General features: G+C 41.6%; 1 protein-coding gene across 2 annotated transcripts in view; it reads right to left on the bottom strand.

Annotated features, from left to right (window-relative positions):
* Window positions 1-19,978, bottom strand: part of anos1 (anosmin 1) — a 63,827-nt gene that overhangs the window by 29,576 nt on the left and 14,273 nt on the right. For both annotated transcript variants that reach the window (XM_011489541.4, NM_001104849.1), the window contains 2 exon segments: window positions 3,712-3,774; window positions 3,277-3,499 (listed from right to left, as the gene is read on the bottom strand). In XM_011489541.4, coding sequence (XP_011487843.2) covers window positions 3,277-3,499; window positions 3,712-3,774 — 286 coding nt within the window.

The raw sequence follows: 19,978 nt of genomic DNA, 5'->3' as shown, positions 1-19,978 counted from the left end.
TTCCTTTCCCCAAAAACCATTTTCCTTCAGATTATCGATAGAAATCTAAGATTTTTTTTTCTTCCAAAACCTTTTGTTTTGCTCTAGACAGAAGTCCTTTGCAACTGAAATAACAAGTGAAATTATCAGTGGATTAAACCATTTTCATGTTGAATCTCCAAATGACATTGACTCTGACAATACTTCATGCAAAAATCAGTGAAGGGTTAGCAGTGCTATAAACAGGGTCACCTAAGTCTACTAGCTGAATTACACAAAATGAAATAAATTTAATTCAACATCAATTTTTCTTTTATATTATTCACTTTTTCTTTAAAGCCAGAGAAGAGCGATAAAGGAGTATTGTGCATTTCTCTGACCGCCGCTCTTCACAAATGTTCAAAAGGTTTAAAAAAGAGCTAAATCAAAGGCTGCAGAACAGAAAAGGTCAGAAAGTTTTATTTTAACGCTGTGCTTGATAACTTCTGCAACATTTTTTCCTGCATTCTAAATGAAGGATTCATTCTTAAACTTAGCATGACTGCACTCAACAAAATAAACCGAGCAAAAATGGCAAACGTGTCACTTTTTCCATGATGCAAACCTAAATGCGGGCACAGTGAAACTATGCAAACAAAGAACACAAAGAACGACACTGTTGGTAAAGTTGTAAAGTGAAATGTTGTTCTTTGGCAACAATGCCAACCATCAGGCCAAAATGAAGGCCCCGTTTGCAGCTCGTGAAAGTAATACCAGGCATCCAGGCGGGTCTACGTCTTTAGGCATGTGGACTGTGAAATGCTCTCCTGACCAGATGTTAACATTGTGGTTCCAGGGGTTATTTGGAAGATGGTGATGATCCCCATTGAGACCAGCTTTCATTCAAACCTCAAGTTACTTCATGTGTCATAATCCCAACCTGGTGGTGACAGATACATTTTTCCATTTACAGGATTACTTCTGGATTATGTCTAAATTTGAATTATTAGTCTCACTGATTATGGTAGAGTTAATCTATTCCAGACAATTACAATAAGCAGGGCAAGTACTGAATTACAAATGTACAATATTACAGTAACAGATCACTTCTATTGTAGCTTTTGCACTACAATAGAGCTGGAAAAAAGTGCAGTTTTATCGTCTTTGCACCGATATACACTTTATGTTAGTAATGTGTTGTATAGCTTTTCTGCGACAGAATCAGCTAATTTATGTGGATTGTGTAAGCACTTAGCCACCGTAAAGTGTTGCATACCAGCACAAGGCTGCTTTCCTCAGCTGGAATTACGTTAATTAGGCAAAAACAATTAAAGAGTTATAGTAGTTGAAAGAATATAAATACAAGAGCTAAAGCTCCGGTGTTCCATATTTACTTAACACACTGGTACGCCAAATTTAGCTAAACAAGCTATATTAATCCTAACAATAAACTTCTTAAATCCTTGACAGATTTTTTTTACTCCTCAGTAAGAAAAGTGGCTTTTGGCTCAGAAAGGTTTAGCTAAATGATGCCATCGCCACAGCCTTTGGGGGAAATGAATACCAATAACCTAATTCTATTTCAGAGAGGAAAAAAACATTTTATCTTCTCCGTGACTCCTCTAAGCATCTCTGTTGAGCACTTTGACTCTGAAAAAGTCTGAGTCCCCCTCAAATGGAGCTGACTAAAAGGGTCAACGAAATAACAAATAAACAAAGCATCTTGATTCCGTGACCCATCAGAGGTGGCAAGTCTTGCAATATTGCCAGTGATTGATCCATCCATCCATCAACCCTTCCTTCCATCCATCCATCCATCCATCCATCCATCCATCCATCCATCAACCCTTCCTTCCTTCCATCCATCCATCCATCCATCAACCCTTCCTTCCATCCATCCATCCATCCATCCATCAACCCTTCCTTCCATCCATCCATCCATCCATCAACCCTTCCTTCCTTCCATCCATCCATCCATCCATCCATCAACCTTTCCATCCATCCATCCATCCATCCATCCATCCATCCATCCATCCATCAACCCTTCCATCCATCCATCCATCCATCCATCCATCCATCCATCCATCCATCCATCAACCCTTCCTTCCATCCATCCATCCATCCATCCATCCATCCATCCATCAACCCTTCCTTCCATCCATCCATCCATCCATCAACCCTTCCTTCCTTCCATCCATCCATCCATCCATCCATCAACCTTTCCATCCATCCATCCATCCATCCATCCATCCATCCATCCATCCATCCATCCATCCATCAACCCTTCCATCCATCCATCCATCCATCCATCCATCCATCCATCCATCCATCCATCCATCCATCAACCCTTCCTTCCATCCATCCATCCATCCATCCATCCATCCATCCATCCATCCATCCATCCATCCATCCATCCATCAACCCTTCCTTCCTTCCATCCATCCATCCATCCATCCCTTTTCTTTACCCCCTATTTCAGGGTCACGGGGCTGCCGGAGTCTGTCCAGGCTACTGTTGGACTAAGGCAGGGTACACCCTAGACAGGTCGCCAGTGTGTCGCCAGTGTGTCGCAGGGCAGCGCATGATACATTTCAGTATAAATCATGAAGCACTGTGGAACTCGCGCCGCAATACCACAGCTGCTGAGGTGCCAAGTGCTGCACCGACTGTCCAAGAGTGCCCTGGGGTAGGCGGGAACCCACATTAGCATTGACTCCTGCATGGTTAGAGCAGAAATGGCTCAACAATACATGCTTAAGATTTGAGTCGCCAAACACCAGAAAAGTCTCCAGCAACTCCAGGAAAATTAGCCAGATTTGTCGCCAGTTGCTTTTGAAAACCTAAATCGTCAACGGGGTCGGGAAAGCTGCTAGATATAGCTAGAAAGTCGCCGCTTTGGGAACACTGAAATTAGCTTAGAACAACTGTTAGAATGCCAAATAATCCTAGCAAGCTAGCCTGAGTCTATACTACCAAAATTTGTCTGATCAGCATTAGCAATTTATCTTTTTATTCATTGAATTAAAATTTAAACAAACATTTAGAAAAAAAATGACCAGAAAAATCACGTTAATTAATGTGACATCAATAAAAGATTTGGATAACGGAGTTCAAATCTGAGGCAGGAATTATTGTAAAGTTACTATTGAACACAGTAACAAGTAATCTGTAATCTCTACACATCTGGTTTCAGTTTGAATCTTTGAAATTTCTTTTTTGTTTCAGTTTTTTTTTTAACCAGCAGAATCAAATTCTTGCACGTCCACAGAGTGGAAGTTGAACGCCGATGTGTTTCAAGTTAATTTGCCTCTCCGTCACCTTTGTAGAGGTTCTTGGGGAGCTGACAGGTGTGGCCACAGCCATTGGAGCAGCACTTCTTGACGGCAGAGCACTCTCCGTCCTCCTCGCAGCTCTCCACACAGGCTGCAGCAAACCCACTGGCCTTCTCTGGGGCTGGACAGTCGCCTTGCTTCACACCCTCCACAGACTTCAAAAACTCGCAGCTCGTCAGACACTCGTAGTGCTTCTTGGGAAAAAGGGGCTGTGCAATAAGAAAGGCAACAAACAGAGGGAAAATAGATGTCACCTTTTGAAATGCATTTTCCTCGCTACAAACAGGCCTCTCTTTGAGTTAACTGTCCTGTTTACGCTTCAGCCATGACTCACTGCAGCAGCGGGTACATTAGACTGCTTTAACTCTCCATGCAGTGTAGAAAAAGTTACTTTGAACTCAGATCTGAGGAAAGCACATACCTCACATAAATCTTGGCACTGGTTCTCCTTCAGGTCCCACGATTCCTTGCAGGGCTCAAGGCACTGTAAGGAAAAAAATTGTGCTCATTTTTTACAACCATGAACAACAGATGAACAACTAACCCCTCCTTTCTGTTGAAGGTGTATGGTACCAACCAAGCCTTAAGAAGCAAAGAAAGCAAAGTGAACTAGAAATCTGTTTCTGGTTGGGTTTGCTTCATGCAGATTCTCTTTTCACACCTTCGCGCTTCTGGCTTCCCATCCTGTCTACACTTTGTCATCATGCAGCCTGCTTTCATGCTCATGTCTGGACTTGACACGGACCCCTCACCAGCGGTGGTCAGAGACCCTAAAAGACCCACTCGGATGGTGTTTTTAACATCTTCGTGTGCCATTCTTCTGATGATGGTGGACATTTAGAAAGAAAATTAAGCTCAAAATTGCCTTTCCTAATTTTTATTTATTCGAATTGTTGTGAATCAGAGGCAGATAAGGAAATGCTGTTTGAAAATAATTGCAGGTGTGACGTATAACCTACGACGATAACCCACAAGCTCCATGCTCTGCTCCATTCTGATGCATCCACCTGTAGACAAATAGATCCATGTACGTCTTTGTTTTCCTTGTCTGAGCTGGTTTCTGACTCAAAACTGTGCAGCTGGATAGCTTTGATGTTGCTCGCCACTTTTGTTGCACTGGTTATGTTAGGTTGGGGGTGTAAGGAGCTTTAAGCTAGCAGGAGAACTCGTAAACAGAGAGCTCTCAGTGCTCTGCGGCAATGATCTGAAAAACAACACCGGTTTTTGATTTTGGCTAAGTGGCGTAATCCCAACTAAAAGGAGACGCTTTTACAATAGATGAAAGACAAACAGAGTGGGGATTTAAGAGGATTCACATATTATAAAACACATTTATAGTCAATGTGTCAAACAGGCACAAGACAGAATCAGAATATCAACATTCAGGCAGCTTAAAGTGGCACTCTGTTCATCTTTGATCTATTGTAAAAGCGTCTCCAGTGGTCTTTTAATTATGATTATGTTATTTTTAGGCAAAATTGTAAAAAAATTCTAGGACATTGTTTCTGCAGAGCTGCAGGAGTTTATTATAAATCCGCATCTCACTTGTGGGCGGGACAGTTGACATGGAGTAAGCCTGCCCCTACTTCCCGTCATCCATCCGCTAACACGTTTGACACCTTCCTGCTAGCTTGCAACCCTTCGCACCCCCAACCTAACATTACCGGTGCAACAAGCATTCAGGGAGCTATTCAGCCGTACAGTTTTAAGCCACATTTCAGCTTGGATGTAAAGGAGAGCGTGTTGGATGGAATTTTTCGTGGATGGAAAATGAGGACGCCCACTAGTAGAGATTGGACCAGAATGGAGCGAAACAGGAAGTGCGTCTATGTCACGGCTACAAGCTTTTTCCAACTGCATTTTTTTTGTCTGCTCCTGGTTCACAGCAATTTGAATAAAGAAGCACACAGAAACACAATTTAACCCTTTTCTCCTTTATATTTGTCCTCCATCATGAGAAAGAGAACATGTTAAGACCACTAAAAATACGATTTTCATTGTAGTGGATAAAGTCACCTTACTAAACATAACAGGATAGCACGGTTTAATATGTGTTCATCAGCGTGGCCAAGCCCCTCTCGCTTTTAATGCAACAGCCAACCCTGAACGAATCCCCTGCCATGAAAGTAAATGTAATCTAACACAAAATGACGATGTACACCCAACAGCATCGAGCTCTCCCTGCTGCAGGGAGGGTTCAAGGGGGGGGGGGGGGGGGGGGGGGGTCTCGTATCCTGCTGCTGCCGCCTTCGCTGGCTTAAGCGACAGAGAAGAGAGGACCACTGCCAGGCTGCCGACCGCACCAACAACCAAGCTGCCAAAGTCACTTATTCAGCCCCGTTAACATCAACTCTTTCATCAACTCCTTCGTTGAGGCACAATCAATAACACACTTTAGCTCATTCTCTAAAAAAAGGATGAAGACAAAATCTACTTTTGGCAAAAAGAAAGATGGTCCAACAGATTAGGACAGAATATGGGCTTTTTGGGGAGCTCTGTAAAGAATGAGGGCATTTACCATACAGTAGAAGAGGCATTAAACACTACAGATGATGTAAGAACATTTCACCTCTCAGTCAGGCCGCCACAGCTGAATTTATGTATTTATTACTCTTTAATTCACTCATTAGCCAGCTCTGTCATTATTATACCATACCAGTGAGAAGTTTATTTGCTTTTTATGGAGTGCGGTGGACGGGTACATGATGAAACATAAACCTTGGCTCTGGAGAAACATGCTGCAATCAGCAGCATGCACGCGCCTGCCAGCACTCAATTATCCTCAGCCGTCGTCGCCGAGCCCGGTCCCGTCTCCGACAGCCCATACACTCGGCGTGGACGGTGTGCCGAGTCTTTTAACGGTTCGAGGGAGCTGAGGAGGAGGAGAGGAGCAAGGGTGTTCGCCTAATTATTTCACGGCGATAGATGTTACGCGATGAAATGAAGGAAGCTTGCGAGAAAAAATTGGACGCCTCGGAGGGTTACGACAGAAGAGGGTTCCAAAGAAAGCTAATGTGGTTTCAATGGAGCTGATCAGGTGAAAGCACTGCAGCACTTTAGGGATTTAAGATGACATACAAGCTTTACTGCAATGTCCAAGTCAACGCAGTTTAAAACATCATCTGCTTTTAATAATGAGGCAACTTTATATCATTAACTCTTTTTTTGCATCTTCTAAAAGTGGAGGCGGTTTTGTCGCAGCCTCCCAGGCTTGTTGAAGCGGCTCTCCACTTCATGGAGGTTATGAGGCAGTAAATGCAGCAGCATCTAAAGGAGACGCACATGTTAAAAAGCCAACAAATCCCCACTACAAATGACTGAACATACAGACATAAGCCTGGGGATCAGGCTCATTTTCCTCATTGACAGATCTTCTGTGCACGGACTGAATGGCGGGCTTTTCTCAGGGAAGAATTCCTGTTTGCTGCACAACGATCAGGAGTGAAAACAGAATTATCCGGAGATGCTCGGATGACAGGCTGCATGAGAGATTGCGACACAGCTCCGAATGCTGCCAGTGGGTTGTGTCGTCTCACCCACACTGCCAACAAGCATTTCTTTATTTTTTTTTCTCTTCAGCGCTCCAGGCCAATTCATTCCCAACTGATAAACACGCAGGAAATTATCCTTTTTTCCTAACCAAGACAGTTGCTTTTGTTGAAAGAGGAGCCGAATCAGAAACGGCGGCTTTGGAATAAACAGACAGATGTGTGTGTTGAGACAGACGGCTCATGCAGGTGTGTTGGTAACTGACAGTCTGTCAGCATCACCCCCCCCCCCCCCCTCAGCCACGACCCCAACCTGTCATTTAAGCAGAGAGGAGAAGCCCCGACGACAGATTCTTTGCCAAAACAAACAAGGCGGTTGGATATAATTACAAAGGTGATCTCATCAATCAAGGTCCCAAATTCCTGTTCACATAGTTTGATGTTTGGGGAGGAAAATGCTGGAGACAGAATCTCATTTTTGGGGGCGGTAACATCTCGTGCCTCAGTGTTCTGTAGAAATAGGTGTGAACATTTGTTAAAGTCCCCCTCTAATGATCTTTTGATCTAATGTGAAAGTGTTCCCACGGGTCTTTTAATTATGATGTTGCCCTTTTTGGCCAAAATGTAACAAACCTGTGTCGTTTTCTAGGACATAGTTTCTGTAGAGCTGCAGTAGTCTGTCAGAGATTTGCCTGTAAGGCTGCCCTGACCTCCCATCAGCCCTTTGTTTAAACTCTCTCCCACTAGCTTACAGCCCCTCACAACCCCAACCGAATTTTAGCGGTGCAACAAAAATGGTGAGCAATATTGGAGCTGTCCAGCTGTACAGATTTTTTTTAGTTTTTTTTAATCCAGATTTCAGAACAGACGAGGAAAAAGACGTACCTTGATCTATTTGTCTGCAAGTGGATGCATCAGAATGGATCAGAGCAGGGGGCTTGTGGCTCACCTATTGTCGCAAAGTTACATTTTTTTGTCTAAACCTGATTCACAATTTGAATAAAGAAATACTCAGAAATGCAATTTTAAGCCTAATTTATGACCTCCATCATCAGAAAAATACCACAGGAACATGTTAAAAACACAATTTGATGAGAAACTTATTAGCGAACCCCATCGTTGGCTAATAAACACTGCAGCAACTCTTATCAATGGACCTCTGAATGTTTGAAACAACTTCCACAGCGCTGCTGCCAAATGCGAGTGTTTGAATCCTGGCACACGATTTGGGAAAACACGCTTTGGAAGCGGAGAGGAACATAACTGAGCTGGACATGGCGTTTGAGCTTGGTGCGAGCGCCAGCGTCTGGTTTCCCTCAAACAAACCTGCAGCCACCATCTGTTTGCGTCCCACCAAGAACGCTTGTAATGACTCTATTTGAATGCATTTCAGGGCAAATTTGACCCAAAAGGGGCACAAATGCCAATGTGTAAACGTGGGCGCCAGCTTGTTTCTCCAGATGTTTGCCTTGACAAAAACACCTCATTTCTTCTTTTGTCTTCTTATTGTTCTAGCTGATGGAGATAAACTCTGCATGGTTAAGTGGGAACAACCATAGCGGCCCTTCACTCCCCATTTCACGCTGTAATAAAACGCAGCGGCTGCTCCTCTGGGGGACACTCAAAGGCGTCCTGTGGGCCGATGAGAGAGTCCGCCTGAACGGCAGCCAACTTTTCTGCCCATCTTCACTCATTTTCTTGCTTGGGATGAAACAGAGAGGGGTGGGGAGGTATTGGGTGTAGCCTTTTCGCCATCTCCACCCATCATAAAAGCCCTTTTTTGAGGGGACTGAAACAACAGAAAACGTGGAAAAAAAAGTCTGTGCACAGAAATGTCACACGCGGCTTTTGTTAAAGCTAATGAAGCATGAACTGCCTCCAATCAAGCCCTAAAAAACAGAGCGCATGCAAAACAATGGAGGGAACATAACTCAGCCAGTGGTAGATGACATTTTCCCCATTTTGCCTGAATGTATTTGCACATTCACATGGTGAGACTGTGTAAATGAGATTCCCCTGAAAGCCATTCCGCCGGGCTTGTACGCTGTTGGTCCCCACAGCCAGCAAAAAGTACAGTTCCCTGCATGTTCTATTCTCCATTATCTCCAAAGGCTTGCAGTTGGCTGCATCGATCCAAACCCTGATTGTCCACGGCAAGCCCCCCCCCCCCCCCCCCCCCCCCCCCCCCCAGTGGCGAGGACTATATACAAGGTGCCTTTGCTGTCCCTCGGGTTGGATCCACAGCTCCCAGCCCTCCTGGGAGCCGCAGATATGGAGGAATCTCAGTTGTTGATCACACATGTCATAAATCCAACCTCCAGTCTTATCGAGTTATGCCTCAGTTTTGCTGCTCTGGTGCTTTTCACACTCCGAGTAACTGAACTCAATTATTGGAGCAGGTCTTTGCTTTCTGCTTGTTTCTATTGACCCATTCAGGGCTGAGTTACGGAGCTCTGCTCTTTCCTCTGCTTAACTTTCTCCTTACTACAGCTGTTTTCACACGTCCGCTTTCAATCCCTTTTCCTGACATTTCCTCTCCTCTGTCTTCCTAGTTCGGTCAAATCCAGCCGTAGTTGGTCTCTGCCAGCTCCAGCTGAATACTGGTGTGGCCTGCGTCATCAAGGAGGATGTTGACATTAGATTTGAGTTTATTCCCAAGAAGAAAACGACCTAATCAGAGCTTTCCTCTTCAGCGACTTTAGTTTGTTTGCTGGAAGGACTTCCGATATTTCTGATGCTGGTATACACACAGCTGCAGGCGGGAAGTAGCTGCTTCCTGTTTGTGTAAAGCAAAATCATGCCGTAAAAATAATTGTTGTGTGGACGCTAAAAGTGGCACTTCCTACTCAGAAAATAAAGGATTTGACATGGAAAAATTAAAAACTTTCATTCCATTAAGTCCCTTGCATGTGCTATAGCTTCAGTCAACCCAAAAGTATATTTAGTTCATAAATATGCAGCCATTCCTAAAATATACCCCTTTTTTTGGGCATTTGTCTTTAACTCACAGTGGGTGATGACATTCCAGACATGTAAACTTTTTTCCATTTCTAATTTTGCTTGGTTTGTTTATTGAGACCCCCTTAACACAATATAAAAGGCAGCATAGCTCATCTCCATACTAGAGCAGAAACGCATACATTAATGTAGGCAAGAGACTAAATTTGACTTGGAAAAGTAAACAAGGCGACATGAACGCAGAAGGAAAAACCATACAACAATAAATACATTTATTCATTAACAAACAATAATTAAATCACTGCAAAAGGAAATGATTTGATTCTAAGAATAAAAATCTGGATTATTTTTTTGTCAGAGTACCCTGGGATGGTCTATAGAGAGATGGAGATCAGTCAAACTACACACAAAGACTCAAAAGGTCTTAGATTTGCTTTTCAAATCTAAGAAGTAAATGGTTTCATTTGTAAATTAGAGTCAAAAAGTGAGGGAACACCAAGGACATGTCAAACTTGATCCAAACACACAGTTTGTACCACAAAGTAAAAAGCCTAGATTTAAATAATTACCTTTGATTGCTGAAGAACAAAGGCTCCACATCAAAGTTACCGGAGGTCGCACAGTTCTCCAGCTCATTATCATACGGGCGTTTGTAAGCCGTCTCATCCGTGGGTGAGTTTGGCTTACATTAAAATACAGTCCAAATGTGTGATGGCTTTGAAAAATGTCCCTTCAGTAGAACAGTAAACAGTCCATACATTTTTTTCCCATCTATCACATGCAGAGGAAGGGGGCTTTATTAATCACAGCTGAGTGTAATAAACTATATGTGCACATGAGTCTGCATCTGCTTTCACTGCACGCCTCGGATTAGAAGTCAAGCCGTTTGGGTTCGATGCTGATGTATGCACTTTATGAGTCTGCTTTTTATGTTTAAATCCATCCCACTGACTATATTTTTTCACCGTATGATAGAAACATTCAAAATCGTCAGTAATTGTTTTAGCAACTAATAAATAAAGTGCAGTGTCAGAGAAACAACAGTCTAATCAAACTTTCTGATGTCACAGCCTCAGAATAATTTGAAAAAATGACAAACGCAAACATGGAAACCAGCTGATTCATTTGTTCATCTCCACAGCAGACCGGAGGAAAAGCACATCAATTCTTATGGTCTTGAGCAGGTGCTATAATCTGAAAGATTACTGACTACAAAGTGTTGGCTGGGGACTGTCACCAGACAGAGGATGACCCCGGTGGTAAGTAAGATGACGAGGACAAGAAAAGGACAGAAAAAAAAGGAGGAGTGCTATATTGCTTTTAAGAAGGAGCTGAAACAGACTTTGGGAGATCAGGAGGTTCTCCCAGATGATCGGACAGCTAAAGTGATCAGTAAGTACTTGGTGTGTCAGACGAAAGCAGATCAGGAGATTTAATGGTAAAATGAAGATGTTCGGGAGTGTTTAAAGAAAAAGGTTTGCAGGAAAAACTGGAGCAGTGAAGCTACATTCACAGCGGCATCAGCAACATGTGTTCAAGTGACCACTTTCAATGAAAAATCAATATGAACGCAGGTATATGTGTGTCTGGAGCCTCTGCATTTAAAACTCTCGCGTTCATGCATTGGTGTACACTTTTTTAAGATTGTTTTCGGGCTCTATGCACAAAACTCATGTCCACTGAACACAGATTGAAAGTTAAACCTGGTTCAACTTTGACCAATAAGACACTCGAATTCGGTGATGATGTATGGATAATGTGCCTTTGGGCCAACAGTTTGAAATTGTTCATTTCCGCAAAAATGAGTAATTACAGTTTATGACCGGCCAGAATTATATGACTCGGTCATGTATCAGAATAGAGCTGTGAAAAAAAAAGCCTGGAGCACGATTGGCCAGATTTGCACCTCCACGACAATTTGCAACAAGCCTTTTCCAACTGCCGGTACATGCATTCGTATCGGGTAGCGACAGTCCAGTGTGAACACCATTTGCTAAACGCATGTTAAGGAATGCGCTCAAATGTGCAGTCACATGGACGGTGTGAACGTAGCATAAGAGGACAGCAGGTGGAAACACAGGGAGCTGCAGAGCACATGGAAATGTGTTGACAAGTTCTAAAAGTGCAATAGAAATATGGAAGAAGTCGTCTTTGGGAGGACGGATAGGATGAGGAATGAATCTATCAGAGGAACAGCTCATGATGGATGTTTGGACACTTTCTGATGATGTTGGTAAAAGGATTGGAGCTGCCAGGAGGGAAGCCTAGACAAAGAGCAAAGAGGCGGTACATGGATGTAGTTTAGGAGAACATGAGGGTGGTTGGAAGCAGGAGAGAGGGTTAGATGGAGCCGGATGATTTGTTGTGGTGATCCCTAAAGGGAGCCCCCGGAAGAAAAAGAAGACTGTAATGGAATAAGAATCAATTCTAGCAATTCTAAGACAAATTGTGACCCCAGGAGTCTGAGTAACTAAAAACTGTGATGGTAAGACAGTCAGAGGGGCATATAATTTAAAATATATCCTCTGCTTTGGAAAACCTCAGTACTTGTGTCGCAGGATCATCCTGAGCACCAAGTGCACTCATTGAGAGTGATGTGTGTTTAAGCTTCAGTCATTTAATGACACCAGAATGGGCTTTAGAAGGACTCTCTGTTCTGCTCCACATCCTGATGGGCTGCTGCTGCACAAAGTCGCGGCTCACAAAGTGAAATACAGCTGAAATGTTGAACCTATTATTTAAAAAAAAAATTATCATGTAAATTCTGTCATGCACCACTTTTAAATGTAAAATCTTGCTCAAAGCCTCTTGACGCCTATTGATGTAAACATGCATCCAACCACTTCGGCTGAAAAAATACAGTAATTTGGCATCTACTCAGAAGCAAAAACAAGTACGTGAATATAAATTATGACATCACGGTGTCAATGGATAAAAGTTTTATTTTATTTTTTGACAAAAGGAAATTCGAAATTCCAGAATAATTGACTTGTTTCCTGTCACAGTGAAGCTAATTAAGCGGCAAATTAGGCCTGTCCTCATGTCAATAAACGGGCCACGCCCCAATTTTAGCCACGCCCCGATTTCACAAGAATCCTTTCAACCAATACAAAAATGAATCATAAAATATTAAAACATCCACTTTTTGGTGTATCCTAATCTTTATAATTTTGCGTTTTAATCTGTTTTATTTTAGTGTAATTTTTTAATAGTCACTGAGTATCTGAAATGCATCATATGGATAATATATTAATAATTTAGAAGGTTTGGTAACACAGTGAACTGTGGTGTTTTCACTTACTTTAGACCAAAAACTAGAAACAAACAGTTCAATATGTTTAAAATTAATGAATCGCTAATATTTAAATAAGAACAAAGTTCCATGGAGCCAAAGAAAAGCATTTGGTAACTTATTTACTAATCCCCAGGTTGAACTTAAGTTATTTTACTGCTCCTGTGAGGAATAAAAGCATTTGCAACCATAATGTTTTCATGAGAAGTCCAAAACAGAAAGAAAAAGTGTCCCATAAGGACTAATGCAAAGAATTTTTATATTTATACGACATAAACATCTTTTGCAAAATGAGAAAAAAAAGTCTAAAGTTTAAGATCATTGTCTCTGCTTTAAGAAGTCCTGGATTGAAACACATTTCATTGGGCCTCTGAGTTTTGTTCTGATTGAGTGAAAAATCATATGTCGGTAAGGTTTTCCAATAAAAACCTGTTGTGCTGTTAAATGTCACAGGATTGTAAAGCAGAAAGTAAATCAGGAAGGAGATACCCTCAAAGCGAGGCGTTGCGCAGTCCTGGTTACACCGTTGCCTTAACCAAACGTGACCCTAAAGTGTGTCAACTCTATGAGATACTGTGTATTCAATTTCTGCAAGTCTATAAATCAGCACAGGTGTGCGATGAATAAACAGGGTGTGGGATCAGGCACATCAAAAAGATTAACAGCACGTTCGCAACTCTACACTCGGAATAGTTTTTCCATCGGCTCGCTTATCTAAATGCCACATTTTAGTTCAGAGGAAGGAAAGATGGATGAGTGTTATTTAGTGGCCGTATCAAAGCTGTCGGAAGCCATCAGCGTTAGTGTCTCACAAGCAAAAACAGTATGAGGTGTGCATCTCAATTTCCACGGTAAGGTCCGCTCTGATGTTTCCAAGAGCGTGTGCATCCGTGTGTGTGTGGGGGGGGGGGGGGGGGGGGGGTGTCTCTGCAAACAGGAGGAAACCCAACGGGCTCGTGGAGTCAACGAGGAGCACTGCAGCCAGAAAACACAATGGCATTGTGCTCCTTTTCCTCCAAGTGCCCCATTTTTGGAGGCTCACGAGAAAACGCTGTAATCTGTGACTAAAAAGAATTAGCCAGCTGTCTGTTCTCCACCGATGATGTAAAGATCCACCCCGACCATATGGAAATTTGTCAGTAGGTGCATTAAAACTTTATCATAGCATTATCTGTTTATCACTTCTGTCACAGCTGGTTTCAGAGCAGATAAGTGGCCTCTATGTGTGTGATATCCAACATCATCTGCGAGACAGATGGCGCACTAATAATAAGCAATAATGCAATGTAGCAGTTCATGCAATATATTGTCACTATTACTTAGTTTGGAGTGAAATTAACAAAACACAAGGGAATGATTCAATAAAACACAAATGTTTTAGAAAACTGTACTTAAATATGAATATACACATTTTTAGAACATAAGGAAGTCAGTATTTATGCCTCTGTGTTTGATGTAGACATCCTTTTCTGTTCAACTAACCCCACTTAATCCTCCACATGGGAGGAACCAGTTGAGATGTTTTGGACATCTGGTGGGACTTCCATGGCCATCCTTATGAAGTGTTATTGACCAAGAAAAGATGTCATGTCAGACATGGAGACGTTATATCAGACAGATGACATTGGAAAGCCTTTGTACCCTCTACAAAGATGTGGACAGGCATAGGTAGCATTCTCCTTTGGAGTACATTCACTCTGACATCCAGACTGCACCTGAGTTTTTGCTGTCTAATCGGAATTCTGGTTGGTAGGCAAGAAAGCAAATCTGGTCCGATTAAAACGAGAGTCTGGGTTTGCTTGCAACTGAACCCTGGTGCGAATCACCTACAGTGCAAATACAATTGAGCCTTTCAGAACGGGTCAAAATGAAAATGTCAACTCTATTGGTAAATCTAGAAAATTTTGGATGTCAAAAGCTATGTTTTAGGTCAATTAAAAAAATTCAAGTTGTTGTATTTTGTATTAAATCACTAAACATAAATTGACATATTTCTTTCTTCTAGTTATAATGTATTGATTATGGCTTACAAATAAGAAAACCCCAAATTCTGCCTCCGAAAACTACAACATTGTTAAAATTCAATATTTTGATGTCACATCCTAATCTGCCATTTACCTTACAACATCCACAAACATTTCCTGAGCCTTAACCCTTGGACTTATTTTCTACAAAGATTTAAACTTTGAGAGTTAGGGTTAGGGTAAGGGTTAGAGAGAAAAGTGTGAAAAGGTTTATGTCTGTCTGAGAAAACTGTACAAAATGTGTAGTGAGGAGTTTTACAGCCTATGGTCCTACTTTGAGGATTTCACCCATTATGGGTCATTTTAGGACATAACCCCCACAATAAACACTGTAACACTGTAATCACTGAAATTCAAATAATGTCAACACTGGAGCTAAACCATCGGACTAAAAGGCTCCCTCAGTCTTGGTCAATATGCGGTCTTGAAGAAGAGCGAGGATTTGACAGATCTGCAGTAAAAACAGTCATCAACACCATTCACAGGAAAAGCAAAGGCCCAATGGTCCTTGCTAAAGAAGCTGGTTGTCCACAGAGTGCTGTCTCCAAGCAGATCAACAGAAAATTGAGTGGAAGAAAAAAGGGTGGTACAAAAAGGTGCTCCAACAACAGCCTAGAGAGGAGTGTCAAACAAAATGCATCACAAGAAGTGGACTGAGGCACTGAGAGCATCTAGAGCCTCCACCCATAGAGGAATACTAGACAAATGTTGCATTCCTGGTGTCTAGCCACTTCTGAACCAGAAAAAACAAACAAACCAACAAACAAGCTGCAGTTTTACCACCAATCCCTCACATACATGTCAGTAAAAGAAAAATTCCTGTTTGTTTAGCATCTCCATTCCATGACACATACTGTGACTTGAGAATTTCTCAAAAAAATTCAGCACCACAATTAACTTCAGCTGTTCCTCAGCAGTGTTAGAACTCTCTTCTGCTGGTAGACTGACAGGTTACATCCACAAGTCAGCCTCCAGAACGCACCAGTTTAACAATCCACCCGTCAGTGTCTGGCTCTGGTCTGACCTAAACAAGACCCCGACAGACTTCAACTCCTGAGGCAGAAGCTTTAAACTTAAATTAGAAACCAGCAGTGGGGAAAGAAGCACAAAAGCCTGAACTAATATACCATAAAGTCAACAACAGAGATCAGAAACCCGGCGTTATCAGCAATGACTGAAAACATGCCCTCAAGATTTAACTGGATCCTATAGTTTCTTTTGGATTATTGATGAAAAAGAAGCAGACTCATCTTTCCTTTTTCACAGATGGATTAACAGAAAGGTTTAAAAACAGGAAAAATAGAGAATTTTCTTTAACTCTAAGACAAAATTAACTTTTTTCTCAGTGGTGAAAAATAAAAAATTTTACGAATGTCCATTTTTGACAAAAAAGTCCCATTTTTACAATTATCCTACGTTTACACCGAGCAATTAAGAAGCGTTTAAGATTCCACACGCATTTATGGTGTTTACACTGGACAGTAGCTAACCGATACTAGCGCATGTACCCGCAGTTGGAAGATGGTTTGTGGGAAATGTCAAAGCAGACCTAATCTTGCGACTCTTGTTAAAGGCTTTTACTTTCACAGCTCTATTCTGATTTTGACTGACGCAGTGTGATATAATTCCGTCCGGGCTCAAACCGCAATTATTAATTTCTCCTTTATGATCACTTTTTAAACCGTTGACACTACCATGAATTTAAAACAGGGGTGGGCAAACCACGGCTCGCAGGCTGGATCCGGCCCGCCTCCATATTTGGTCTGGCCCCCCGATCAATGTTCAAGACGCATGATTTTTATTTTATTTTTTTCAATCTATCCACAGGATCGAGAAGCTGACATTTTAATCCACCCTCCAAAAATCGCTGTCAAATAGAACTGAAGACAGTCTTCCCTTTCTACACCACAGTTTCATTCATTCTCTTAGAGCTATTATGCTGCTTCTTTTTTAAACCCTGTTCTGTATCCTGATTGGCTGGAGACCTCTCTGTGGCGTGTCTCCTATTCAGAAACGCACAACTCTTCAGATCTACATTCATCTCTGATCAGATCGTTGTTTTCCTTCTAAAATCCTGGACTTAATTCCTATGAAGGTTTGAACTTTAAGAATTTAAACTAGAGTGTGAAACTGTTCGTGTCTGTCTGAGAACAGTGTATAAAGTGTGTAGTGAGAAGTTTTACTGCCATAAAACATCTGTAACATAACTCCCGCAATAAACGAGGGAACACTGTACTGGTGAGAAGTTCATGCAAAAGAATTTGAATTTTTTTCATTATCCCTGGATGAGAAACAGACGTGAAGGACGCAGCGCAGCTGCTCAGTTTTATTCGTGAAGTTTAGAGCAAACTGTGAGATGTGTGAGGAACTGCACCTCTCCAAAGTCTCAAAGGCACGGGAGAGGATCAACTATTTATTGGTTACATTTTTAAATGTATCAGTATTATTTTTCCTGACTTTTTTTCTTTGAAGATCACAGAGTAAGTAATTTGGTTATTTTTAATGTCACAAATAGTGTTGTTTATGTTATTAAAGGATGAATGAATGAATGAATGAATTAATTAATTAATTAATTAATTAATTAATTAATTAATTAATTCATTAATTAATTAATTAATTAATTAATTAATTAATTAATTAATTAATTAATTAATTAATTAATTAATTAATTAATTAATTAATTAATTAATTAATTAATTAATTAATTAATTCAACTTTATTCATGTTGCACTTTACAACTCCCTAACGGTTCCAAATTGCTTCACAATAAAAGATAGAAAAAAGACGGTTAAAATTAAACACATCATAGAAGAAAAATGTGATGTAACCCTCACAAGAAAAAGTTTGGGGACTCCTGCTCTAGCATCCATTTGGTGTTGGAAGAGTTGTTGTTTTTCATTTTTCCGATCATTCAAACACCACATGAACGCAGCATTTGGCTAAGTTTGCGTTTTACATGAGGTCCATCAAAGCATTGGTGCAACTGGTTCTAAAATAAGAGATGAAACCACAATTTTGAAATAAACACTCAAAAAAAGTTCTGTTTTAAAATATATGTTAATTTTCAATCCAAATGCTTTCATCCAGATTCCACGTTATTTCTTTGTCTTATTAAGTGGATTACAAAAACACTCCACGTATCTGCTCCTGCTCCTTCTTTGGAATTTTAAAACCTTTAGTGGCCCACCAGTCGAAAAGTTTGCCCACTCCTGATTTGAAAGGATGCTACACCTTCGTCCCTAGCAAATGTAAGTCCCTGATTGGTCAAAATTCAACCTTGTTTAACGTTCAACGTTTGTTCAATAGTATCACATTTTGTATGTAAAGCCCAAAAAAACTAACTTTCACCGTGCATAGCACGCCAAAGCTTGAAATATGCATTTTTGCGCGTTTCAATAGACTTTTCATTGGAAGTGGTCGCTTGAACGCATGTTGTTGAGGCCGTTGTGACTTTAGCATAAGGAAAATAATAGCCACTTGTTAATTGATTAACGAGTACTTTGTGTACACTTACCCCTCATTAATGGTAGTTACTGTTGCATGTGATCATCTGATCATATCCTAGTCCCTTAATCTACAAACTAAGAACATCCGTGCGCTCTGAAGCAAACATGTTTCCGCTCCTTTATTTTGGTTGTCAGATAACGCTCAGAGGAGGCGAGGAAGCCAGCAGGTGGTGTCACGGAGATACTTTGAGCACCTCTTTAATTATTAATTTAAATGCAGTTGAGGCTGCAGTCAACAAAGAGCTGAAAAGGAATAGCTTGGCAGAAAGTGAGAAGAAAAAGAGGAGGAGCAGTGGGGGCAAAGCATGAATTATACATTTAGCCCACAATCAGAGGTGCTTGCCTTATTTATGAGTGAAAAGCCCACACAGATCAGCCAGAATTGTGCTTTGTCTGCAGCGGAACGCCATCAAAGTTCACTTAAAACTTAATGGCTTTGAAGTTTCACACACAGATGGAGTGGATGCTCCACTTCTCTCTAGGGGCTCGTCTTTTTTTTTTCGCGGCTCTTTTGCCACATTGTGCTGTAGTGACAAGAGTCCAGATTACAGTAGCTTTAAGCAGAAGCATCACTTCGCACCTTCCTCTGAGCTCAGTTTACGTTTGGTGACATCCAGACTCAACAGGATGTATCCGTCATGTGGGGTCAGATGGGCGATAAAGACGGCGTTCGCTGTGGGGAAACCCTCCCAAGTGTTCCCTGAAAGGTACGTCAAGTTTGCGCCGCGCGGGAGTTACTGTATAAACTCCCACTCTGCAGCATCCAAACACTGTTCTGATGACAAAAGCAGGAGCAGAGCGGCAAAAGGAGATCACTCCCTTAGCGCCAACGCCACCTAAATTCAATCTGCCAATCCGGTTGATCTACGGCTCCAGCAACGCTTCCTCACAAAGAATGAAAACTGTAAGCAAAAAACAATTATTCGTTCCCACATTGACCACTCAAGCTGTCTAAATCCTCTTTCTCTCTCATCTTGAAGCAAATAAATCGCTGAGATTGTCCCCCGATGTAAGCCAGCAGCATGCAGAACTCGACATACAGTGGAGGGGAGTAAAGCTGTCCTAATCCTAGTCCCATTCCAACACCATCCATGCGTCTTTGTTAGGTTTTTAGACAAACACTAATCCTGACGGTTCCCTCCACCTGACAAAGAATTCTATTGAGAAGTGGCGTCCAACCTTACAGCAGCCACACAATGCAGCCTGTACTGATGACCGAACCCTCCTGTTTGAAGAAGAAAGAGGGCAAAGCTGGGCGTGGAGAGCAGAATGACTTTCAGATACGTGTGGCTGCAGAAAGCAAACACAAGCAACAATAAAAAGCAGCCTCGCAAACATGTTCCGTCTGGAAAGTCTAAAATCAAGTCAGAGGTTATGAGAGCAGTACATCAGCCGGTCCCTGACATGTACTCTAGTTTCC

This window comes from Oryzias latipes, chromosome 21 (genome assembly GCF_053564925.1).
Source record: "Oryzias latipes strain Hd-rR chromosome 21, Olatipes_Hd-rR_3.1".
NCBI classification, from domain to species: Eukaryota; Metazoa; Chordata; class Actinopteri; order Beloniformes; family Adrianichthyidae; genus Oryzias; species Oryzias latipes.
Note: the sequence above shows the minus strand (reverse complement) of the source record. Positions and strands in the feature narration are given on the sequence as shown.